The sequence below is a fragment of the Lissotriton vulgaris genome, chromosome 11 (assembly GCF_964263255.1).
Source record: "Lissotriton vulgaris chromosome 11, aLisVul1.2, whole genome shotgun sequence".
In the NCBI taxonomy this organism is placed as follows: Eukaryota; Metazoa; Chordata; class Amphibia; order Caudata; family Salamandridae; genus Lissotriton; species Lissotriton vulgaris.
In genome coordinates, this window is record NC_141699.1 from 111,165,683 (window position 1) to 111,192,093 (window position 26,411).

General features: G+C 45.2%; 1 protein-coding gene across 1 annotated transcript in view; it reads right to left on the bottom strand.

Annotated features, from left to right (window-relative positions):
* The window catches only part of DRG1 (developmentally regulated GTP binding protein 1), a 51,771-nt gene that overhangs the window by 7,926 nt on the left and 17,434 nt on the right, over positions 1 to 26,411 (bottom strand). The window contains exons 4-7 of the mRNA XM_086942828.1: positions 18,880 to 18,949; positions 15,565 to 15,734; positions 5,416 to 5,546; positions 1,533 to 1,700 (exon numbers count right to left, since the gene is read on the bottom strand). Of these exons, the coding sequence (XP_086798954.1) occupies positions 1,533 to 1,700; positions 5,416 to 5,546; positions 15,565 to 15,734; positions 18,880 to 18,949 (539 nt within the window). The remainder of the gene's footprint in view (positions 1 to 1,532; positions 1,701 to 5,415; positions 5,547 to 15,564; positions 15,735 to 18,879; positions 18,950 to 26,411) is intronic.

The window sequence follows — 26,411 nt, forward strand, 5'->3', positions numbered from 1 at the left end:
ACCCAGTACTATTCAAGTCCACAGAAAAACTACCAACCACCACCTAAACAGGCATGGAATAACTTAAGACATCTATCACATAACACTGGCCAACAGGGGACTCTAATGTAGTCCAACACACTTTGCCCAAATAGCTACATATTAGGAATGCTTCTTGACATCACACAATCATATGAGACAATAATAAAGTTCTTCCCACCCCACCTTCCCCACCAAGCAATGTCTGCTCAGGAACAAACTGTAAACTAAAAATGTCGGAATGGACAACTGTCCAGTAACTTGCTCTGCATAAAGGGACCTGCGGTACTGCTTAAAGGTGAAAGGTTACAGAAAACCGTAAACCCTCACACTTCATATATCACACTGCTAAGGGGGTAAACATAGCTTACAACGCAGTGTTTACACCGCAGTGCCTTTACAACGATGACATTACAACGCAAGTCGTACTACGTTACTACGACTTGCGCTGTTGGACAAGGAATGTTGTAATTTTATATTCCAACACCTTCCCTAATGTTACGTGGACAGGTGTTGGAATATAAAATTATAATATTCCAAAATCTGCGCTCTCCAACGCAAGTCGTAACGACTTGCGTTGTAATGCCCGCGTTGTCAAGTACCGCGATCTAAAAGATCGCGTTGTACTGACATACATCCGCTAAGGGGTATGTCCTATAACACGATATCTTCACCTCAATGGTCATCATCATCAGGCGCGACATGGGGCACTTTCCACATAGGGCCAAAATATAGACCGTACACAGTGTAGCAACCCATAGAGGGTAGAAACCGTAATATAAATGTTACAATAACTTCAAACTTCCCAACACTGAGATGGTGAGCCATAGGGGATTTTATTGAAACTCATGAATAAATCAGTTATTGATGGATTCATGATTTGGGCAGGATGAAGGAAGATGACCAATGGCCAATAACATTTTAATTCAATGTTTCAAGCGTCACCAGAAATCATGGCCAAGGGTGCTGGATGACATCCATGGGATAATTAGGACGTGCTGAGACTTAAGAGCCTCGAAACAGCAGCATCTGATCAAGTTTTTCAGTAACCTGGACAAAGCTGCCAGGTCTTTTCACTCAACCATCTGAACCGAGCCAGAGTGGGACATTCTTTGATAGTCTGAAAGTGTTAGAAAATCAAGACTAAGCAAGTAGATTTAATCATCTGTCAAAGGTTTTGACCACTAGCTCCAAAACCTCCAAATGTTTTAGGAAAAACGTCGGCAGGGAAAGTGATGAAACATCACAATGAAAAGGGAAGCCAGGTTGGCATAGCTATCATCCATGTTCCATGCCCTAGAGACAAAAAATATTTTCTTTGTCCCAACAAAAAAAAAAAACCTACAACTAAATCCTCATGTTGTACTCGCTGGTATAGGGCTTTTTGGAGACTCCCTACTCTGGCAGTCGTTTACATGTGTGGTCTGTAAAAGGAGATACAGCTGTATGTACATTTATCTTAGCCAAAATTCCTCTGCCATTCGGTGCACATAGAGTGACTTTGTACCACTTACATTCGCACCAGACAAAGGTAGTCCCATATCTTCTCCAGCAAGTCATCAAAATTCCAGCGGTGGTGAGCAGAGATGGGCACACAGTGCTGCACCTTGTAGATGATGTCCAGCTCCTCCAGGGAGATTTGATCAATCTTATTCAGCACATAAATACAGGGGATGTAAACTCTGCAAACACACAAACCAAACAAGTTCATCAGTAGCTTATGAAAACAAGGGGAGAAGGGAGGAAGAAAGGTGATAAAAAAAAGGCAGCATTGTGTGGGTATTAAACAACAAAAGTTACACCTGAAGATCCAAAGAACTGACACTAGTCTGCAAAAGCTATAAAGCTGCAAAAAAAAAAAAAAAAAAGGGAAAACTACATTTCAAAGGAAAAGTTGCTTCAGAACAAACTTCTGTTGACAAAGATTTCTAACATGTCTATTTTCTTTAAGGATTTCTATGAGAGTTACATCTCTTTCTGGCTACCTAAGAGCACTATGATTACAGGCGGACGTGGTGCCTCCGTAGTAAGCACTGCTTAGAGTAGGTGAGGATGTGGGACTATAGTTCTGTGCCATAACAGTGAACCAGTTTGGGAAATATACCAGTGGGTGGGGGAGAGAGGTAGCCTAACAAACACATACAGTTAAATCAATCAAATTAACTATAACCAGTGACAAGTCTGGATTGGGATCCATTCCTCATCCCTGTAAACACCATGCCCAAAACTTGTGTGTCCAAGTAATTGGGATAAACAGTGCCTGCAAATACTTCAATAACTAGTGCACATTCATTTTGAGAGTATTTACCAATAGCAGCCAGGCTGACATGAAAGAGTAAACGGTACAAAGGGATCGCATAGCAGCCAGGCTGACATGAAAGAGTAAACTGTACAAAGGGATCGCAAAGGCGGACATGGGCAGATTCTCAAGATCAAAGAAAAAGCCTTTGCTCGCTGTCCAGGTAATACTGAAATGTTTCTCAAGCATACAGTGAATCAGAAAAAGGAGGGAAATGCTCCTGTGGATACACGCTTAAAGAAACTGCATTCAAAACATAGGGCGCAAGACATTTCTAAGCAGCTTTTTTTCCCATTTTTAAACAAGGTCACTGATAACTTCAAAGCACAAGCAGGCAGGCAAACTAGGGAGTCACACACACACACACAACACTACAGAAGCGGTGGGTACTGTCCAAAACAAGGAACCAAATATACAAAGGGCTGAAACATTTAATCTGTAACACACAACTAGGTCTTAAGTTGCTTTCTGAAAACTGAATACTTCCTGCCAACAATTGAGAAAGTGAATTCCGCAAAAGGGATACTTGCAATCTATAAGCTGTCCTCATCTTGGTATGGTGGGATAACACCATGGGGAAAGAATGCGCTATTTTTCTTGGATTATATTTGCCAACATTTTCCCCATGAAAAGTAGTGTTGAATTAATAAAAATCCAAAGCAAGCTAAAGGGAGATTTAAAAAGCACTCTTTTGTACTGGACCCAAGCGCAATGTCAGACGATGGAAATGGGTTGTCGCGGTCAACGGTTTTACCTTCAGAGTTGGTATCCAACATCTGGGAAAGCTTGGTAGGCTTGTGGGCAACCGGTCTCTCTCGAGCCAGGTCTCCTGCATGGTCTAGTCTCTTGAAGTCTTGAGTCCTGCTTTTTGTATCCCTGAAACAGGTGAACAGGAGATCAATCACTTGACCTTGGAGAACTGTTCCAGAGCTTCTCTACCAGCAGGATTCCGTAATCCTAGAGTCCTTATGCAAGTCCGCTTCCAAAAGAAGTCTGGATCCTTCTTCCAGCAGGACCTTCTTTCGGTGAGAGCTTCCCAACTCCAAGAATGTTCGGAGGAGGTAGTGATGACAGATACCAGATTTATTCTTTGCACTAGTCAGTGAGTGAATAAATCTAACACTGAATCATAAGTATTTACTCACAGACCAACCACTTCCTTGTGCACTTCATTTTTGCTTTACAGTAAAATTGTCCATGATTCCCTGCTTCAACATGTCAGGTCCCAGCTGTTAGCAGTCCAGCCTGTCTCAAGCTTCATGGCCACTCCCCTGACAAGGTCAAATTGGTCTTCCCTTCTTCATCAGCTGGAGCCGGATGATTGTCAAGGTAAGCCGAGAGGAGAATCACTTCCTGTCATCCCAAACTCAAAAGGAGCAAGTGCTAACACTGACCTTTGATCTGCTTACTGTTCCTGCCCTATCCCTGCTAGGTAATCCCTGTTAAGTGGTCAGCAGTTAACACCCACTGGACTCCGAAACAAGACAGTGTTGTGAGCCAGGAATGTTAACTCTCCCAAGAATCAGCATAATGACTGTTAAATGGACATTATAATTGATTGGGGGTGGGCAGGGGAACGAATGTTAATCCGCCATCAGCCATAATCAACTTGCCCCAGCTGGATGATACAAATGCCAGAATCTAATTTGAAGCACAGCCACAGAAAAATAACACCAGAAAGTGTAAATATGTAGAAATCAATGCCAGCTTTGCATTACCACAGTACTGGTCGTCAGTGTAGTCTTAAGGCCAAACTATGGCTAAACTACTGTTTGGTGTACATATCATACATAGTGTACAATACTATAAAGCACATACCCTTTTCAGTACATCGCTACAGATGTACGTCCTCTGAATGCCCACTGTGGGCGCATAAATATGATTTTTTCTTTTTTCCCCTTTTTTTCAGAATTTAATATAGCGCGAACTTTTCCCGAAGGTATCAGAGCGCTTTACATGAGCACCAGCTGCATTACAGATGGACACATTTTATTGAACAACTGTTCTCCATATAGTGTCTTCTCCATGATTTCATGAGCCATGCTGCTGTACAAACTCTGGCTTTGGCACATAGGCCGGGTGAAAGTCAGAGAACTGCTTGACTTGGTTAAGGTTCCCCTTTGTTTTCAAGAACTGAAGGAGCACGTAGATAAGAAAAATAACTGCTCATTTTGAAACCACACCTGTCCTCACACTATGAGAATGTACTCATGAGCTGCTAAGATTCTGGTTTGATATTGTATAAGACAAACTTACGAAACACCACTGTCTGCCCACACATCTGATTTAGCCATTTCAATGTATGTCAATGTAGTACAAGCAGTATATAAAGATTGTGCCAGCTCAGTGTGGCAGAGGATACTTGATAACCAACAGCTTTGTGTGTCTCCGGCTTAAGCTTAAATAAATATACCTCCACAGCTTTGTTTGATTGCAGTCTCCTTTCACTGATAAGTGTACCTAATTTGTGCGTTCATACAACTCATACTGAAAGGCTGCCCAGGTCATCACTGATGTATGAAGGGCCTCCTCTGCAACAGGCTACCAGTGCACAAATACCAGGCTGAGTTAGAAGATAGCCTCACTAGCTCAGTCCACACGCGTGTATGCGTTTTCACATGCAACCAGCACGGACCCTCTAACATAAGTAGACCTTTATCTTTAAGATTGACACTAGCATTTAACACGCTCAATCCATTTTAACAGAGCTTAAAGAATGGAACTAGTGAGACTCACTCATGGGTGAAGTCCAAACACAGATTAAATGGTTTGGAAACTATTTCACACAAATTATAGGGAAACTACAGAACCTTACATTAGGGTACAAGACATTTGTGGAATTTGCAACTGAGAACATACACAAAAGATTTCGAATTGTTACTCTTTAATTAAAAGAGAACTCAATGGTAAATATTTCTTAATTATTTTTCGCACAAATTACAATTAAAAAAAAATTAAATACTGTTCCAATGTACATTTCTAAGTAGTAATCATGCAAAGAGTTTAGTTTCATAATTTTACTTTTTCCATCTAAGTTTTGGAGCACTTTTATTTGTTGCTTTTCTATACAGTGCAACCTGGGGTAACACTCTACATACCTGTTCCCTTCAACCACATCTATGAGGTCATCAGCAGTGGCATCACTCCGGAGGGTAACATCAGCATTATGAATTTTATACTCTGCTAGAATGCTCTTCACAGTCTCATTATCCAACTCTGACTGAGTACACTGTGGGTTTAAAAAAAAAAAAATCGAAAAGGTTACCAAATTTACAGCTACTGCGGGTGGGGGAGGCACGGGGGATGATGGAGTCCTGCTATGCATCGTACAAAAAGTGCTTACCAACCACACTCGCATCATTCTTGAACATGGATGGAGGATTTTCTTAAAAATCAACAATTAACACCTGTAGAACATTTCAGCCCTGAAGAAGAGGCTTAAATCACTGGTAATGGTTTGCGTTATTATTCGCATAACCAAAAACCGTATGCTAAAGAAATGTTTGTGGTGAGAAGCTGATCAACTGGATCATCTTGTAAAAACATATTTGGTTGTTGAACTATACAATCTTTTTTTTTTTTTAACCTTTATTAGTAGTACAAGCATTTACAAGTATGGGCCTACAACCATCCCGGCCGGCCGCTAAGCAGAGCAAGAATACAGCAAGCAATATGGAAAATTATAGCAGTTCGAAATCCGGGGACATAAAAATACCAGGACAGATCTTGTAATCAGACGTACAAACTTGAAATCAGGATTTGAGAGGTTCATTTTCAAATAAGGAACTAAAAAAAAGGTGCCGCACAGGTCGCACACGGTCCTACAATACTGCGCTCGAATCAGGATATCTACAAACAGTACAGATATGAAGGAAATATCGGGGGTAAGACACACAGAGCAGGAGAAATGCAGGCACAACCCCGGCACGTAGCGAGTCTAAACCCCACCCCTCAAAACTAAACATACTGTAGAGACCATGAACGGCGACGACACTAAAAAGAGAAGAAAGACTAAAGGGCCATAGAAAGAAATACCGAACAAACACGAACCCCCCTAACCCCCCACCCTGCACACCCGCAGAAGGCCATGGCCTACCCCCCAGCCGCGTGCCTGTCGCCCTATTGGAGACCCGAAATATAGAAAGAGAGAAAAAGAGAAAAATTATAAGTGGAGGAGGGCCCTCGGTCTTGCCGCCCGTCCCCGCCCTTCACCCCTACACCCAGGAAAATCCCAGAAACGAAGTAGAATAGTAATAAAGCACATCAAGTCCAGGCCACAACCGCGATGAAATCCCAGTCAGACATACCCACTGCACCGTCAGTCAACAATAAAGCCAATAGACTCTGAACCACATCATCCCTGACCCTGTCTGGCAATGGTACTGCCAGAATTCCACTTGTCAATCGGTTTACAGAACAGCCTGGAAGGTCCAAACGATCTGGGCGGGTCAGGTCGGAGCATGGCCATAGGAAAGTGCAACAATCCAAACCCACCCGAGTATAGACAGCGGAGATCCGGTAATGTCGACGTTGATCCTGGGGACTTCCCAGAGTTCACACACAATAGTACCATCCAGGAAAGGAGAGTCACACAGTCCGGCAAGCGCCATGATATTGCTGGGACAATCCAATAAGGAAGATAGTGTTCCATCCCCAGCCGCCGATTGAATGTGTGTCCCGAAGGGACACCCACGTGTAGAACCATGTCGGCCCAAGCAGTCACAGGAACCGGGTCCTCCGGCAGCTCCCGGTACCTAGGCGGAGCTGGGAATCCCTCTGTGGCCATAGCTGCGAGTACGCCGGCACTCCCTTGGGTTCCGACTGTGGCCGCTAGAGACGGCGAGACAGCAATGGCGGCCATTCTTCTACCCAGGTCCCGAGCATGACAAATCAGGGTCTCGTGCAGAATCGTTAGGGCAGCCAACACGTCCTTGGATGTAGGCTCCTGCGTTCGCTGTAAGCATCCCGGCCCCATCCGTGTGACAACCGTCCGACCTGGGCATGGACCGTAGAGGAGGGTACCAGCCGCCATCTTAGTCAATTTGGCCCCGTCCCTCTCCACCTCACTCAGGGACCGGGCCCCAATGCGGGGCGCCACCGGATGCACAACCGGGGCTCAAAACTATGCGGCGGGCTCCCCGAAGGAGAGTCACCAAAAGGCTAAAATCCCTGCCGCACCCCGGGAGCCGCACGCCTATATCGGGGGCAATCCTTGGTTATGCCCAGGCAAAGAGTTTGGGGAGGGGGCAGGAGTCATGCGCCCCCAACGATCCTGTTTCGCCACACTGCCCCTCAAGGGTCACCGCCAAGTGGACCGGGCTGTCACCGCCATCAGCGGCCCTTCAAGTCAACGGCACCCTCCGACCGGCTCCTCACCACCACCAACGGCCGTTGTTGCAGTCGCGGCTGGATGCACGTCCAAGGCAACGCCCCGGTCTCATCACCACGTGGGCCGCAGAGCAGTCGGGGACAGATCTCAGGGCCTGCCGCACGCAGGAGCCTCAGAAGCAGACGGTAAGTGCTCGTTCTCCTTCTCCTATTAAAGTACGCCTTCGTGGCTCAGGATAAATGTCAGGATATAGGTGTGGGGCGCAAGGGCTCACGGAGCCGAGCGACTATGCGGCCATTTCGAATGCCTGCTTGGCTCCTCCCCTCGAACTATACAATCTTAGCCTCCAATTCCTTTAATTCTATCTAGGCTCAATATCTGGAGGCTACACCCATATGGAGAAGATCAGACAAGCACAGAACCCAAAACTGAGCAAAGAAAGTAAGCATTTACCGCAATAAAGATGGCTTAACCCCCTCCCCCCAAACTACTGTAACATTAATGTTTACACTCCTTTCTACTAAGTGCAGTGGCGAAAATTCCATTCACAAGACATAAGATTGCAAGTACACATTCAGGAAATAGGAGCAATATCACCATTTAGTAATTAAGTATGTGTCTAGGCCGTGCCTGCGGAGGAAGCTGAACCAGGCACTGGAGGGTGATCCCAGGGGGTCCAGCTGCAGGAATCGGGGCAAAGTCACTAGGAGTCAGAAAGTGAGCACTAAATCGGAGCAAAAAAAAAACACAGGCCATGTGAGTTCCTGCAGGGACCAACACATTAGGAGGGGCCTACCTCCCACATGGGACTTTGGACCCAAACAGGAGAGAAGGGCATTGGTGTATGGCAGTGCCATGCAGTATTATGCGGCTGCAGCTTTTTCCGCATAATTATGGATTTGCCGTACTTGCCACAATTTTCTATCTGCTGCATAATCTGCCGAATTTCAAACAGAAAGCCCGACTCCAGTAGGTAGAGAAAACCCCCACCGAACTTCCCATGTTATGAGGCGCACCGTCTCCTGCTAACAATCTGTCACCTATGAGACGAGTGAATTTTTTTTTATTACCAGGTAAAATAAAAGGTTTACGTTTTGAAAAGATAGAAGTTGTACAGGATGGTAGGATGTGGAATGGGAGGGAACATGCCTGTTTATGGAGCTAGAACTACCATACCAAGAACATTGACCAAGTGACTGTTCTTAGGGTGAGTTAAGGAAACCAGAAATACAAGATGTACTCCTCAATACAAAACGCGCACATACTACATCATGCATGTTGGTAATATACACACACGCAATATGGGTAGTGAGACAGTTGTCAAACATAAGCTGACAAATAATGAACTTGTGCTTCGAGACAAATAGCAGGCACAGTAAAAATGTGAAATGTGCAGGCTTTAAAAAGGATGAGAAAATACATTAAGACATTGCATACCTAAAGCAGGAATTGGTGGGAATAGCTTTCTTTCAGGAGACACAGCTAACAAGACAGAACATGCCAACCTGGCTAAGAAATGGAGAGGAGAGACAATCATCCCCCCCAATTCAAGGGGAGGGTGATAAAGGGTATTTTCCTGACCACCCATGTTAATGTCGCTTGTGCTGACATAAATAAGGCAAATATAGGCTAGTACGTCTCTGCCCGATACATATCCGGGTGTCTGCTCAAACATACTACAAAAAACACTTACAATACCAATAGATCTAGCTTTAAAGGAATATTGTCCGGTTATGTGAGCCATTACAAGTAAATAGCATCAGAATAGATCTGTATTTAAGTAGAAGCAAAGAACTAGAGAAAATATTGGGGGCAGTCAGGTGATAGTTGCACTGACAAGCCAGACCCTAAAACACTTGTAGGTTAATGAATGCCATCCTCTGATCTGTGATGCTGCTGGAGAAAAACAATGTAAATTATCCAGCTACTTACAACACTTTAATAGCATTCTAATGTCATGTGTGCTACCATGAAATTTCACATTAAGGCAGCAGGATAATTAAACAAAATTATCACAGTTGTGCGGAAGACAACCACTTCTTTTTGTGGAAGCACACAACCCCTGCCCAATAAAAACATTTACTCCTGGCTCTCAAATCGAAAGCGGAGCCAAACCCCTTCTTTAGTGAGCCTCACACAATTTTGTCTGGCGACAGCTGGTCTGTCAAGCCAGATAAAGAAAGCTGAATGCCGGGGTAAACACCCCAATAGTATAGGTGGGCGACTTCAACAATTCAATATCTGGAAACCCATGTAGACAACCAGCCAGGATGGGAAAGACTACTAGATCGACAGCATGTCTTAAAGACTTAATAGAAACGATGGATCTAGCCAATACATAGAAGGAACAACATCCACAAGACAAAGAATTCACCATTCTGTTCACCCTCATACATCTCCTACACTAGGACTAATTATGTATTTATGTGAAAGAATCAGCGGAGGGATGTTCAGACACCTACTACTTGGGCATATTACTACCAGATCACTCGCTACATTGCCAACTAGTGACATCAGATTCGAGCCTCCACATGGTTTGAGAGAGTGGAAGCACCATCAGACAAGACATTTTGCGAAGACATGACAAAGTCGGAGTTGTCTGACAAAAAACTGGAATAAAGCCTTAACTAGTTCACTAGAGTGGAACACATTGAAATCAACCTATAGACCGTAGGAGAACACAGGAAGGGTGGCACGATTAAATTTGTAAGTTCAGCACGTCTGCTGTACAAAAGCTCTTTTGGGTGATTTAATATACTACACCTTGGCACCATGTATATTCAAAATATTGCCCACATGATCCCAGACACTTGCTCCTTACTTCACTAATAGCATTGTCATCAGGGGGGCAGGGGGGAGGGTTGTCACTTGAATGTTGTTCAGTTTAGATTTTAAAACTAGTTTTTATTAAATATTTGTATAACATGATGTGATAACATTGAAGTATAGAAGGACTTTTCCATTGAAACGGCCACAAACTTTCCCACCAGCATGCAGTTTTAATAATAAAAACAATATCAATCTGTGAAAATTGGGTTTCAGCACATTTTGCACAGCCTCAAAGTATTTAGGTTTTTATATATCCTATTAAAATTTGTTTCTAGCACAGTTCAGAATTTCAAAAAAGTGTTTCCCTAACTAATGAAGTATATTTTTAAATATGTGTACAATTAATTTATAAGCTATTTCATTTACAAGCTATTTAAATACTGTGTGCCGAGCATGATTGACAGACAGTTCACTTAAAAAAATTACTAACTCTGCTGCCAGAGAAAGAAAAGTAAACACCAGTCTCCCGGGTAAAATAAGCAGCAATTTGTTAGAAGACATAAGTAGACATTTGACCTATCCTTGAACGTGCAAAAAATCGAACAAGATAAAAACAAGATTTAAAGACCAGTTTATTGCTCATTCAGTTGAACAGAACACCTGTTCTTTACCAGCTCAAACACTCTCACCAGGCTGGGCAAGTAGGCCTTCAAACTGTGCCATGGGAAGGATTCCTTCCGGGCTGCCTATTAATTTTTGGCCCTCTGATTCCCCTAATTTTGTTCAGCCTGTTAAGACAGTTCACAACCTGGGTGTGACATTCGATTGTAATCTTACTTTCCAGGCGCATGCCACAAAAGTTGTAGGTTGCTGCCTGGCCATCATTCGTTCTTTACGTAAGATCTTTCCGTTGCTTCCCCCCTTGGCATGTTCATTGATAGCACGGAGCAGAGTTGATTACTGTAATGCCCTGCTCCTTGAATCTCCAAAGTCTCTACTAGACAGGTTGCAAAGGTTACAGTCAACCGCAGCTAAATTAGTATTAGGCTGGTCTAGAAGGTCCTCCGCTTCATTGGCCCTGGCGGAGCTGCACCGGCTCCCTGTGAAACAAAGAATCAAGTTTAAATCACTTTGCTTAGCATTTAAGGCCCTGCACGGAATGGGTCCTACCGCTCTTCAACGCAAATTCGAGTGGTACGTTTCTACCCGAACTTTGCGCTCATCTGGGGAAAAACTGAAAAAAATCCCCAGATTTAAAAAAGTTAGAGCACGTGGTAGATCCTTTGGGGTTGCTGCTGCAAAGCTCTGTAATACCTTACCTCTTGAGCTGAGACATATCAGCGACCTTCCATTTAGAAGGAATTTAGAATCATGGCTATTGCCTAAGCTTTAGGGGGCTACAGTAAGGTCTAACAGAGGTTTGTCATGCAGAGTTACTAGTGCCAGGATGCCTGTCAGGTGATAGTGCGCTCTAGAAATGCAATAAATAAAATAAATAAATAATTTAAAAAAACATCTCACACTGATTAAATGACTTGCCTTAGTAAGTGGGAGAGTATATTTCTCAAGGCCTGATCAGATAGAAGAAAATAGTTTTTCAGTTTGAAGTATCTTCTAGATTCACATGCTGCACATTATTCTGCCATCTAGAGGTTGGGTGTAGAATAGTCTTTTTTTGCATGGGCGTGGTTGATTCTCCAACCACTTGGTACTATGTCATCCTTGAGAGATGTCAGACCTACGCCCCAGAAGCGTCGACATAGTTGCCATTGCCAGATTCTTATTTTGCCCTTCTTGGAGAATTTAATCTGTTCATTTCCTCAGCTTTTGTGGGGTTTTTTGTATTGGTTAGCATATACACCTCCCTTGGTAGAGGCGGATAGGTCGCATGTGAATCCAGAAAAATTCAAGCTAAAAAACTATCCCTACTAGTAAAATAACTATTTTGCTTTGCTGTGTGCATCTTTTCTGGATTCACAAGCTGTGCATGGATTATATAGTGGTATTCCGTTTCATGGGTTGGCTGGGTTCTCTGTAGCAATTGTTTTCAAACATTTTTTAGTACTCTTTAGCTCACTGGTGCCTCCTTGTTGGCTTGGATGTCCACACAACAGTGTTTTGTGAAAGTGTGTTCAGAAGACCATGTGGCTGCAGCACAAATATCTTTCAGCGCCACCCTTCCTGGGAAGGCCAGTGCTGCTCCCTTTTTTCTTGTCCAGTGTGCCTGTGGTCTCTGCTTTATTGTTATCCATCTTACAATAATTTTAGGGACCAGTTTGCCCCGGTTCGTATGGGCAAAACAATTGTTCTTTCAAGATAATACATATTTGCTGGTCTTGCATCTAATGTGTATAGCTACTGTTCTGCCTGTGTCTCTGTATGTTGGAAAAAGTCTGGCAGATGGATAGAACAAAATGACATTGCAACCCAGATATAACCTTTGGTATGACCCTTGTGTTAGACCTGTCAGCCCTAGGGTGGTCTTTCCCTGTGATTTTTTGCCCTTGCCTCATTTTTCCCACCTCCTTTTTGTTGGCCCATAGGTCTTCGGGCACCTTTTCATAGCTAATCTGTGTAAGGGTGCAGGTACTCTCTACTTCAAACATGGCTGCCACTGGCCCCTGCTACTGCAGCGTGGTCTTTTAGTGTAGCACCCTAGCTGCCAGGAGCAGGCTGGATCCCCATACAATGTTGCAATACCAGCCACCCAGCCCCTGTCCATAGGTAGAGTGGGGAAGCTCCTGGAACCTTCCAGAAGAAAGGCGGAGTTAGGTTTTCCCGCCTTAGAGAGTGGTCACCTGACCTGGGCATACTTAAGCAAGGGAGGGAACTTTTTCTAGTCAGTTGGGGCATCACTGACCTGGGGAACCCACGCAGGAGTTTTAGGCGGGAGGGCCTAGTTAGGAACCTATGCTACTGGGAGTGACAGGATTTAGGTGCTGCCTCTTAATCTGGGTGAGGTGTCCTAAGCTAGCACCCTGATCTGGCCCAGTGGTAGGGAACCCTAGGATCCATCTGCAGTGACTGAGGAAAAACTCATCAAACCTTCAACTCAAACCCCCCCCCCCCCTCAGCAACTTCAAGTAACCAGCATCCAAGGGCACAGAACCCTCCAAGCACCAAGAAGACTAGTTGCTATGACCATTTGACCAGAGACTGCTGGGGGAATCGACCAGGTACTGGACTGTGCTGCCCTGCGCATCCCCTGCCTTCCAACTGGGCCCACCGCGCCCTACCTGTCTCCCCTGACTGAACTGCTCTGCTGTCCTTACTAAACTGTGTGGAAAGAGCTAAATTCTGCTCCCCCTGTCCAGCGCTGTATTTAAGACTGCCTGCCCTGAGCTAACTGTGCCCCCGTGGTTCAAGCGCTGTGATCCTGAGGCGCTTTTCTCCTCAAGAATCATCCTGCCCTGTGAGGCGCCGCAGTTGCCCCCACGCGCTCACCTGCTTCGGTGTCAAGCGCTGCGTCTAGCCCCCGAGGCGCCTGAGGAGACCGTGTCACCATTGCAGCATCGGCGCCGCCCACGCAACACCTCCGAGGCGCCTCCGGCCTGTCCTGTGGCCGCCTGCCTCCGCGCTGTGCCCAGCGCCGTGATTACCCCCTCGGCGGCCCCCATATGCCAGGAGAGGGCCGCCGCATCGAATCCACCAGGCCGCACCAGGCCTAAAGCCTTCCCGGGCCTGCATCACGTGACGGGGGAGCGCCGCAGCGTCATCGGCCGTGCCCCCGCCCAAGTTGCGCAGCCATTGGCTGCCGGGAACAAGCCTCTGCATTCGAGGCCCGGCACCCGGTAAGGCCCAAGCTCACCGCGGAGGGGGCGAAGGATTCTCAGAGCCCCCTCCGCTTTGCCCCACACGCCAGGTAACCCCCGGGGAGGAGGGCGGTAGGCCGGTTGAGGCCCGAGGTCGCCCCTCCCCCGGGGTGAACTAAGACTGGGCCCCGTTGGCCCCCACCTAATGTGCCTCGAGAGTTTGGAGGCTTGGGGGACAGACACTTACCCCTATGTTGAATTGCTATATTGCCAGCATCCGGCCTGTAGGGCCTCTGTTTATACCATATTTACAAGCCTGATAATTGAAGTGGGGATTTGTACTGTGTCTTGAATTCCCTTGCAGGGGCGGGCTTCAAGGAATCCTGAAAGGATTAAACTCTGACGCTCTATTGGTGGTTGATGTTTAGTGGCAGTCTACGCCACCTGTTTGGTTTATGCTTACTTAACTGTCTTCATGCCTGCTATAAGGGGATGACCTTTTCCCTGTACTGAATTTCTTGCAGGGGTGGGCTTCTACAGTTCCTGAGGGGATCAAACTGTGATACTTATTGATTCATTCTACTGGTATTCTGATCTGATTCTGGGTCGCAAAACCCTCAGTATTCACAAGACGAAAGGCTTGTGTTTGTTTCCTACAGGTTAATTTAGGATCTATGAAATTACCTTTTTGCCTGCTGAGTAGCCTGTCGCGACAGGCTGTGTTCTTTGAAGTCTTCTGTTGTACTGAAAGTACTTGATGAAATGTTTTATCACTTTCCAGGTAGTGCAATTTGGAAAGCGTTCATCAGAGGTTTTAATGTGGTACTTTAATGCAATGCTAATGATTTGCTACTGCATGATTTGCTCTAATCTAAAATCTATATAAAAGATCTTGATTTACAAATACAACCAATGGTGTGGTCTCCATTATTGCGCCCACTGCAGGTTACATTGGATGAGTGTGTTAAGTAGCTGCTTTACACGCAAGCCCCTGGCTGCCTTCCTGCCCGAGCCATGCTACCCCCCCCGGAGAGCTGGTGGTCCCAGTTTCTACACCTTGGATTTGTTTGCATTACCATCTTGTCACACATACAGAACTTGGACTATGATTGCTTCAGGACTGTAGACAGATTACAATCTTCCAACTATTTAAGACAGTAATGCCAACCCCACTGTGATTCTATGTTTCTCAACTCTTCTTTTTGTAAGCAGGTATTGCCCCCAGGTCTTACTGTGTATGCCTGCATATTTTGCCATCCTTGCATCCTGAGTAAATGTTATGTAGATATATAGAGTTCTATATTATCACCATTTGGAGCACGTTCTGTGCTGTACATTAGTCTATCATTAACTCTTGATCTTAACAGTCATTTCAAGCCCCCTTCTCTCAAACTTACAGTGGCGGTGAGGTTGACGCCTCCTTTGTCCTTCTTCTTGAAACCAATGTTTGGAGGTTGCTTGTTCAGACGTATTCCAAAACCCTCTAGTTCATTCTCAATTATCTTCTTGTGTCCCAGTGGCTTTAGTACATCCAGTACAATGAGAATCAGGTTGCACGTGCGGGCAACTGTGGAAAGAAACAGGAATTAACCGATTTAGGGGATGAGGAGGGAGCAATGAAAAAAGCCAACAGAACACCAATACCTCGCCTGAAAAATCATACACCGATGCCCGACAAACACTAATATTTAAGTCACATGTCTGAATCTCAAATCCCCCAAACACTATTTTGACCAAGAAAATCTGAGGTGGAGTGACCCCGAGTCTAGAAAATGCTAGGCTAGATTTGAGCTGCATTGAAAAATTCTCACTTTGATTCAATTACTGAATGTGCATAGGCTAGTTGGTACCTCAACACCCAAGAGAGCAGAACATCAACTGCTTCTAAGTGCAAGAGGCCACCAACAAAAGGCAAGTGAAAAAGATGTCCATTGTATAACTTCAGTGGCCAAGAACGATTTCCCAATGTATTATTTAATTTAATTAAATAATAGTGTTTACATGTTGACTTGCAGGCACTTTGTACTCAGTAAACCTAGATTGTATTCAGCACATGCTGTTAGAAGCGATTTATATCCCCAACCTGTGTGGTTGGTGTCATGTACCGGACAGACCAAAAAAAAAAAAAAAAGGTGGGGTTGGGGGTATCTGCCAAGTAGAGGGTCCCCAGACATATCCGAAAGGCTTCTTTGAACAGGGATGTTTCCATATAGGGCTAGAACTACTACGCATAGGTGGCAGGGGACATCAGGATTTTAGATAATCTAATGGTATGGTCCAGACTCCAAACATCTTGATGTTTTCTTGCCCACTGGTTTCTCTTTAATTTAGTTGGTACACTGATCTTGGACATGTAGTAGTGGGAAGGGATGAACCTTCTTTCTGAATCCGCCATGTGCTCGGGCCCCACGTGATTTGAAGGTCAAGCAAACAATCTTGCACTTGACTCTCCGCTCCACTGGGATCCATGTAGGTGCCCTCATGGCAGGAGTTAAAGGATTCACGATCATTAGGAAAAGGCAAAGCACTGAACCCCAATGTTGTATCGGTCAGCACAGCCATAGGTCCTTTTGTGGGATACCTGCATACACCTTAATAAAATAATACATGCAGGACAGGGCCACTGCTCTGTAGCCCTATCAGTGACATGCCCCCAACTAGAGGAATCTATCAGAGCATCATGAACTGTGGTTTAGTACTACCTACCAAGCAATGATTTTAAGGAGAAATGCTTAAGTGAGAGAAGAACCAAAGGTATTTGGACTGCTTGGGACACCTGAGGGCGACTCAAATGGAATCACGTTTCTGTTATGTTGTAACGACTAGGGACATTTCCCATCCTCTGGTGTATTATAGTATCCTCAGCATACATTTGGAATTGAAGTGGTTTTCAGAGCAGATCCACCAGCTAACTTGAGGATGTTGAATAGTTGAGAGGGCAAGGAGTCATCCTGGAGTACCCAGGAAGTGTTAGTCTTTATTGAGAACAAGGACGATCAAAGAAGACTGGTTAGAAATGAACAAAATAACTTTAAAGACCGATTCCTTAAACCCACTTAGGAGTAAGACTAGGAGACCTCATGGTCCACCACCGTATGGTAGGCTGTGGCTAGATCGAGAAAAGTTTGCCCATCAACATGTGCTAAAGGGCCTTCTCTTGTAATAGCCAAAGTAACCGCAGCTGACCTGCACCCTTTATTGGCAGTTATAAAGTAGTTGGTATGCCTTAAATTCTTTAAGGTTTCGGAGAAAATTCCCTGGGTGATTTTGCTGGCAAAGGAAGGTTTGTGACAGGCAACATTTAGGTGGGGGTTCCAGACATTTCTTTAGTACAGGAGTAACTATGGAATGTCCTAGTGCCTCAGGGGGAGGGGGGGGTTTGGAGTACTACACATGCAGTTGCTTAAGCAAGATTGGAGATTTCCGTTTTCCTCAGGTCTGACCAACCTAATAGGTGATCATGAAGTAACACTGTCAATGAAGTCATGATCTAGGGTAGATTGGGCACTGAATTACATCTGCCCAGAAGCCTTCTCAAATATTGATATTTTCGTTTTTCAATACATTAGGCCTGCCAAATGGAGAGGGGGCGCCACAATTAAGAGTATTGGTGATGTTAGTGTGCAGGCTAGAAAAGAGAAAATAGACATTGGCTTCCTTTGTTGGTGGGGCACTTAGAGTTTTATAGCTTGGAATCTCATGTGCACTTTGAGTCAGTCCAGGATAGAAACAGAGAAATGCTTCCTGGGTATTTCAATACCTATTAGGAAGCAACCCAACTAAATCCGTGCTTAGAGAGCAGCCGCAAGGGCTGGCATATTTTCAGAAGAGTTAAGGCCCAAGCATTACCTGCATTGTGTACTGGGCCACTGACTGGTTGCTTGAAGCCAAAAGAATCAAAGTTGCGTGGGACAAACTGTGAATTTATCATCTAGAATGGGCTTGGTGCCCAAATTAAACCTAGATGTCTACTCTAGGAACTGAAATTTGTCAATGTGATAAAGCGCCCCCTGAGATATATCATAAGCATTCAGTAGGTCTGAGTCCTGTGTGCCCAGGAACTCATTCCTTTAGATGACCATAAAACTCAGCAAGAACATACAATATCCTTTTAATGTACAGTGGTGGCATTTTCAAAGTGATAAACAATCTCCCATTAGATTTCAGACTATCAAACATACATTCACTTACACTGTACCAGTTCTTTGGATAGCTGAAACTGGGAATTTTCAAGGAGAGCCTGCATCTTTAAATACTAGGTCTTCCTGTGTGAAAAGTAGCAGATGGGTTCACAGTGTTCCCAAGTTATTCTGGGTTGAGTCTTAGCTCAGAGCAAGACAGTGAATTCCCTTCAGGTTAAGGCCTGGTATAGACTCACCATTTGACCCTTAATGACTTCAGTTTGTGGCAGCCTCTCATAACATTGTATATTCTTTTTTATTTGCCACCATCATAACAGTTCAGTTTCTAAAGGGGCACCTGATGAAGTTGATACACTGACGAAATAACTTTACTGACAGTTTATGCATAACTGACATCTCCACATGACACTCAACATGCCTAAAATCTTAAATCTTGAAAGTGGCTTGCTATCACTATTGTTACATGAACTGTATGTGATAGTATAGGTATAAATAGCATCCATGTTCAGTGAGGAGGATGCTACATCTAAAGCTTAAGGTTAGTATTAAATGAATGGAAACTCTTCTCACCAGCAATGACTTGTCTGCCTCTGCCTTTTCCATCTTTTGCACCTTCAATGATCCCTGGCAGATCAAGAAGCTGGATACATTGGGAAGAAAATTGGGAAAATTCAGGCAGGGCAATAAAAAAGTCTCACAACAATGGCAAACAAGCATGAAAAAATAAATAATCTTGGGCCAAACCTTTATCACCACCTTATCGAAGCATGCACTAAGCAGAAATCCACCTCAACGTCTGGGAAGCATGCACCAACAAATGACCAGGTCGCAAACAGCTGTGCAAGGCAGATAGCCAAGCCAGTAAGCACATCCAGTCCCGCTTGCAATTTTTGATGGCTGCTGGATTCCAATTTAACTTGGACCACATGTGCTACACATCTTAACTATATCATGCCCCACTTCTTGAGCCTGTAGTATATACATATTTGAACTGGTTCAACTCCCAGTTGTGGCACATCCTAGAATTCCTTGCTCCCAGAGGCCACAGCACCCATCGTGTGGACCACAAACTTAAGAGGAGTCCTTCCGGTCATCCACGAGCACACTAGTAAGCAAGTGAGAAATAGACATAATGGAGCTACTCATGCCACTTGCCACTCAAACGCAGTCTGCCACTTGCCATCTCATTTATATGTCTTCTGACCAGAACAAAATCCAAATTGGCTAGTTCTCTTATTTCCTCACTACCTCATCTATCGAACATGCCTACACAAACCAACTGCGTGACTTAACCCTCCCAGATAAAGCAACGTTGGGAAATAAATTACTACGGCCACATGCTGTGCCAAGTCTTCTCAACTTTAAACAATCCGATGCAAACAACCCACATCCTTGCACTGGAAGAACTACCTTGACATACCTATCTCCCTGCTCAAAGTCGAACCAACAAACCAAGATCAACGGAGAAGTGAACACCAAATCATCAAATCCTTTAAAGCCATGCCACTATTTCTGACATTTAGATCTTTCTAAAGGACTAAAAACATTTTTCTGGAAAAACACTCTCCAACCAAAACACACAAGTGTAAGCTAAAATCTTCATCACCCTGGTACTCCAAAGACCTCGCTGGCAACAAATGCTTTTTACGCCGACAGAAAAAAAAGAAATAGAAAAGAAAACAGAAACCGAATGCCCTCACTCCAAAACACAAAGACGACATCACGAAAAGCACTATAACTACCCCATCAATAAAGCTGCCAACAAAAGCGCAATTCTTTTCAAGACCATCAAGCAATGCATCAACCGATTGGCTGACACGCCTTTCCCTCACTCTGCAAACAAGTGCAATTCCATCAACAATACCTTGAGTGAAAAAATACAGAAGAGCTACAGCCCATCACCACCACCAAGCCGGCTTCTCCTCTTGGACCCATCCCTTCTCATAGCATCCTACAATGGTCATCCTTCAACCCTCCATTGCGCCCATATAACTTAATATCCTCAAAGCCCACCTCCTACGTACAGAAGGTCTTACAATCATCCTTCATTAAAGCTCTCTCCAGAGAAGCACACTCCCCCTACTCATAATTGCTTACGCCTCACTCACTCACGGTATCTTCTTAGAAGCTGTAACTACAGGCCAGATCCTGCACTCCTGAACTAACCTGCACTACACCCCGATGACGTCACCCATCGCTCACCGACCCGTCATCTTCAAGATCGAAAAAGCAGTCTATACTTAACTCGTACAGCTCATCAAAACCATCCATCTTCTCCACAACTACCAAACTTGTTTTAGACCATGCTACAGCAGATACAACTACCATACACATCATTGACGACACCCTCAAACAGAAATGACAACGACCCCAATTTCCGGATATTGATGGATATCTCAGCTACCTTCAACACAGTCGACTATCCTATCCTCGCCCACACCCTAAAGTTTTGAATGGGATTCACTGACAATGCACTTCAATAGTTCTCATCATATCTTTCCAAATGACACCAATTCATTCACATGAGGACCTCCAGAACCCAATCAGGTGCATAGTCCCCCACAGTGCCATACTGTTCCCAACCAATGTTCAACCTCTACATTGAGCCTCCTTCAGCCCCACTCACCAATAATGTCATCAGTATTAACCAATTTGCGGACAATGGACTATTGCATTTCAAAGTCTCCTCTGCTCCACACATGCAACATTTCAAACACTGCTCACACCTCATCCAGAACTGGATTTCCAGCACCTACCTGAAAGCTCAGCCTCGCCAAGAACAAGCAATACATAGTACAGACCTGGCTCAATGAAATAAACCTTAATAGCTTTAAACCCAAACTTCAATTCCATGCCAAATCACTTAGATTAACCCTGGACAACAACCTTCCTCAAGATACATATGGCCAATAAGAAAAAGAGGGCATGGTACCAGCTACCCCTACTAAAGAAATTCAAGGCATTGCTCGCCCGAAAGAGACTTCAGGACTGCTGTTCAGACAATCCTACTCATGCAATTGAATGGTGAAAATATTCTGCACCCTGGCCTCTCAGGCTCTACACTGGCCCTCTTAAAGGATGCCTACACTCCTCAGCACTGCTAAGCCAGTACCCGAAAAACTAGGATTATGTAACACTATCCTGATAGTCTGCCACAGTAAGGAGAGACTGGAGTTCTATCTTCAAAGCCACCTGCTTCATTTACAATGCTATCAGGACCTTCACCCCCGCCTGTGTGGGGAAAAGGTTTAGCATCTCTGGTGTTTCAGCATATCCACAGCCGTGACATGATCATATTGGAGACAAAGAAGTGTGTAAAAAAAAATACACACACCAAAGAAACAGATGGTTCCCCAACTAGTCATCCAGGATCTGGAATGAAATACCGATATCCATCAGGACTGCCCCTTCCCAGCTTTAATTTAGGTAAAAGATGAAGACATGCCTATTTAATACATCATAAACCAGTTAGTCCTGGGGGGCATGGCCTGACGCCGATGGAGTGAGCAGCGCTGCTCGGTGCTCCTCTCGGCCATCCCGATGTCCTGAGACCAGCTCGAGGGCCCATACCATCCCTTCTGTGCTATCCAACCAAAGCAGAGTTACCAGTTGGAGTGGCGCACCGCGAAGCTGAGGCTATAATACTACAAGATGTGGATGAGGAGCGCAAACATCCGCAGAAGTTAAGATGGTGGCAGCCGCTCCGCTCTAACTGCAGAAAGAAGGGAGGAGACACGGCTGCAGCAAGTGGGGCTAGAACAAAACTGGACCGCTGCTGCAGCTGGTGGCACTGTCGCTGCTTCCACAGGATGGGAGCAGCAGCCCTTGAGAGGCCCAGCTGGGCGAGGACATATGTCCCAGACCACGAGGTACAGTCTAGCTGAGAATGCTGCAGTGAGAAATATAGCGTGCCATGGACCATAGAATCTGGAGGCGATTGATGCAAGGGGCTGCTGAATTTCTCAGGTTGCGAAAGGTGGTGTTACAACTCCCCCTCCAGCCTTCCCCGGGCATAATAACTATTGCCTCCTGAGCCTAGGAGCAGTTAGCACAGTGAATGAGGGTGTGGGCTGCCTCGGACTGGCCGATGGCCCTGCTCAGGGGCCTTGTTAACAGACCCAGGAGAACAACCAGAAAAGATAATCGCCCCACCGGAGGCTCCGGAAAAAAGTGCTACCACAAGACTAACTACTGGCTGTGCTGGTGAGATTGGACCTGGGGGGCACTGGCTGAGGTCTGGCGAGGTCCCTATTTGGGACACGTTCCTGAGCTGGAAGAGGAGTGTGGGCTGGCGGTGAGTTGAACAGTGGACTATGCAAGGGTTGGGCAGACTACGGGCCTACCTGAGACACTTGTGGACCCTCGCCCTGAGAGACTGCCGCAGCACGAGGCTGGGACACCCCTGTCTCGGACTGCGCACTGTGATCCTTTCTGCCCTCGAACAAGGTATCAAACCCATAGGCGAATATCTGCCCACCTGTATGGAACTTGCTCCACCCATTGGTCACTGCTTTTGAGGGACAGTTGAAGACAACTAACCCCATCGGCTTGAAAAGTGTTAGTGATACTGGAGGACAGGAATGTAGGGAGTCGGTGTCTCCTGGCTTTGTCTCACCATGAAGAAATATGGTGAAGTACACCCGTAGGTAGGAGCAGGACCCCAGGGGTGTGGCTCATCTACTGGGTGCAGTGGGGGATGCGTCTCCGCCCGAGGGGCCCTCTGGAGATTCCACAATACATGGCTGGATGGCATTCATTTCAGCCATTAATCTGGATGTCTTGACTGTTTGGGATGAAGGAGTGGGGTCATTAGTACCACAAGTAACTGCACTCAAGCGCCTGGAGGTGGGCAAATGTCCACTAAGGTACTTTTTGAGAGGGCTGATAGGACCCTTATTCACATTAGGGAGATCATCAGGCTCCTTATTATGAGCTCACTTCTGGTTCCCCATCAGGGTTCTACTAATGACTTGTGCACCAAACTCACAAAACTATTTAAAAGTATGTCCTGCGCCATTATAATTAATCCTTAGACCCTCATGGGTGACAAGCAGCCCCGCTCTACAAATGTACTGATTTATGTGACACCAGTAAGAAATACCATTCTTTCACTTAGTAGACAAAAAACACAATATAAGTAATGAAAACTGGACTCTATAACCGTAATGAGCATCCTGACTCCTTGGATCGCTGCAGCCTCCACACTTAATAAATTCATCAGAAGTCACAGATAACGAGGGAGATCACCATCTCCTAAGCACAATATATATATATATATATATATATATATATATATATATATATACACACACACACACACCTCCAAATGCGATGCCTCCTGGATAGAAAAACAGCACGCCGTGGCCACAAGGGTTTGATGAGGTGATTTATTCAAGTTGATTTGTCAAGACCCAACGCGTTTCGGGGAACTTTTTTTTTGTAAGACTTTATTGGCAGTTGTCAAATACACAATACATCATTCGCGTGTTCAGATATCAGTTGCCACGCCTTAATCATTTCGGTGTTTGTAATACACAGCTATTTAGCCGACAACCTTCCGGTCCGGCAGCATTCATGAATATTGTGTTCGAGACATTCCATCAATAGGTAAAGAAATCAGTTGTCTTACTTTTTAATTTTTTCTGAACAAAACCACAGACTCATTAGGAATAATAAACAATATAACAAGGTATCCATATACGGTTAATTGTTCATATCAGTGGGTTTTCCCGATTCACTATTCTATTCCGGTCTTGTGAACTTCTTAAAATATCCCCCCCCTCGTACGCCTAGACCCCTCCCACCATTCCGTCAACGGGTATGTATCAATCCCCCAACTCATCCTCTTCCTCAGAGCTGTCTTCTTCCTCTTCCGGTAAAGGCTCACACAGGTCACCCCTATATTTATTCCAAGGTAACCATATCCTGTTCCATTTGCGAGGGTTGGCTCTTATCTTATAAATCGCTCGCTCGGTTACCATCAACCTATCCATGTGTTTGCACCATTGTGCTGACGTCGGTGTGTCCGCTAACCCCCATTTCTGCGCTATATCACGCTTGGCCACCATCGTTCCTATCACTACCCACTGCTGTCCCGGTCGCGTTAAATCAGTCTTTCCCCATATATTCAACAAACAGACCCTCGGGTCCGGTGTGTGATACTTCTAGCGTTTGAGAAATGGTCCTCATAATGCGTTTCCAGTATTCACTAATGATCAGGCAACCCCAGAGTGTGTGCAACAGTGTCCCTTCTTCTCCACAGCCTCTCAAACAGTTTGGATGATCAGTCCTATGTATTCTGTATAGGGTAGTTCTGGTGTAATACACTCTGTGTAGTATTTTAAATTGTACCAACCGGAAGCGGGCCGACACACCTGCCTCCCGCGGGGATGCCAATGCGGCATTTCAGTCCGTTCCGTCCATTTCCCCCAACTCCTCCTCCCATTTGTCTCATAGTTTAGTTAGTGGATCATGTAGGTTGTTCAGCAGCTTTCGATAAGTGAGTGATGTGGCCCCCGTTTGCATAAAATCAGTGAGTAGGCGGTCCTCCAACTGTGAGGATTCGGGGACCTTTGTCCCCGGCTCAATGGCTGCCATTAATGCATGTCTTATCTGTATATACCTATAGGTCTCAGTAGGGCCTAGATCATACTGTTGTTGTAAGTGTGAGAAGTGGATCATGCCAGTATTCGTCCATAAGTCTCCCACTGTGGAGATTCCTATATTGTCCCATTGGGTGAATCCCTTACTATGTCTCAGGCATCCCAGTGATTTAGTGTACCACAAAGGTGTAAGTTTAGTTATTACATCCCCCCCACTTCAGTCTAGTCTGCGCCTTATGCCAGAGTATTATCGTATGTTTCGTCGGGCCCATCAGTTTTGCCATTAGACTTTTATTATATAGTGGTGCCAACAGACTGTGTGTGCCTAGCTGTGCCCTGTCTGCCAAATAAGCTGGGTTTTCTTGTGGTGCGTGGATCCATTGGTTTATCACCTTGAGTTGGGATGCCCAGTAGTACAGCTGTATATTCGGCAGAGCTATCCCACCGTCATACCATCCACGGTTGAGTTTTATATGTGCCACCCGAGCCGGGCGTTCTCCCCACAGCAAACCTGAAATTACTGCCTTCACCTTTTTAAAATATGAGGGTGGAACTAGGGTTGGTTTATTCACCAGTACATACAGAAGACATGGAAGCGCTTTCATTTTAAACAGAGCCGCTCTACCTAAAAGTGTCAATAGTAAATTTTTCAAGTACCTTGCATCTGCCTGTAAGCGAGTGAGTGGAGGTAACATGTTTTGAGTATAATGGATAGAGGCGTCTCAGGCGACGTAGATTCCCAAGTATTTAAATGAGGAGTCTGCAATTGTCAACGGGCAGTCGCTGGGTAGATGTGGCCGAGGACCCTTCAGTTCATAAATGACCGATTTCGACCAGTTTATGGTGTAGCCAGAGTTGATACCATGTGTATTGCATAATTCTAGTAATATAGGGATGCCAGCGGCTGGGTCGGAAATGGTATATTAACATGTCATCAGCGTAGAGGGAAACTCTGTCTTCCCAGTGCTCCCCCCAACTCACCCCTTTCAGTAATGGGGTGCCTCTAATGACAGTTGCTAACGGCTCCAGGACTAACGCAAACAGCAAGGGGGAGAGCGGGCAACCCTGTCTCGTTCCTCTGGCCAACGGTATTTCTCGTGAAATGTGTCCATTGGGCGCCACATGAGCAACAGGTTCTGTGTATAGAAGTTTTATCCATGCGATAAATTTAGGGCCGAAGCCCATGTGTGCCAGGACTGCGAAGTGGTACGGCCACTCCACCAAGTCGAACGCCATCCTGGCGTCTAACGATAGAATGACTGCTGGTTCCGTCAATAGGGGGGCCCGCGCTAGCGCTCCATGTACTCGTCTGAGGTTCAGTGCCGTGCTCCTATGGGAACGTTTCGGGGAATTTTGGAACAGAAAATTAATCATTGCTGTACCAATGGGCAGGTTTCGGGATCATCTTACATTGGCAGTGGCAGCAACTTTTTCCTAACCCACTCATAAGATTCTTGAAGTGCAAATAAGTTCCACCTCCACCAAGTTTTGAATAATCAT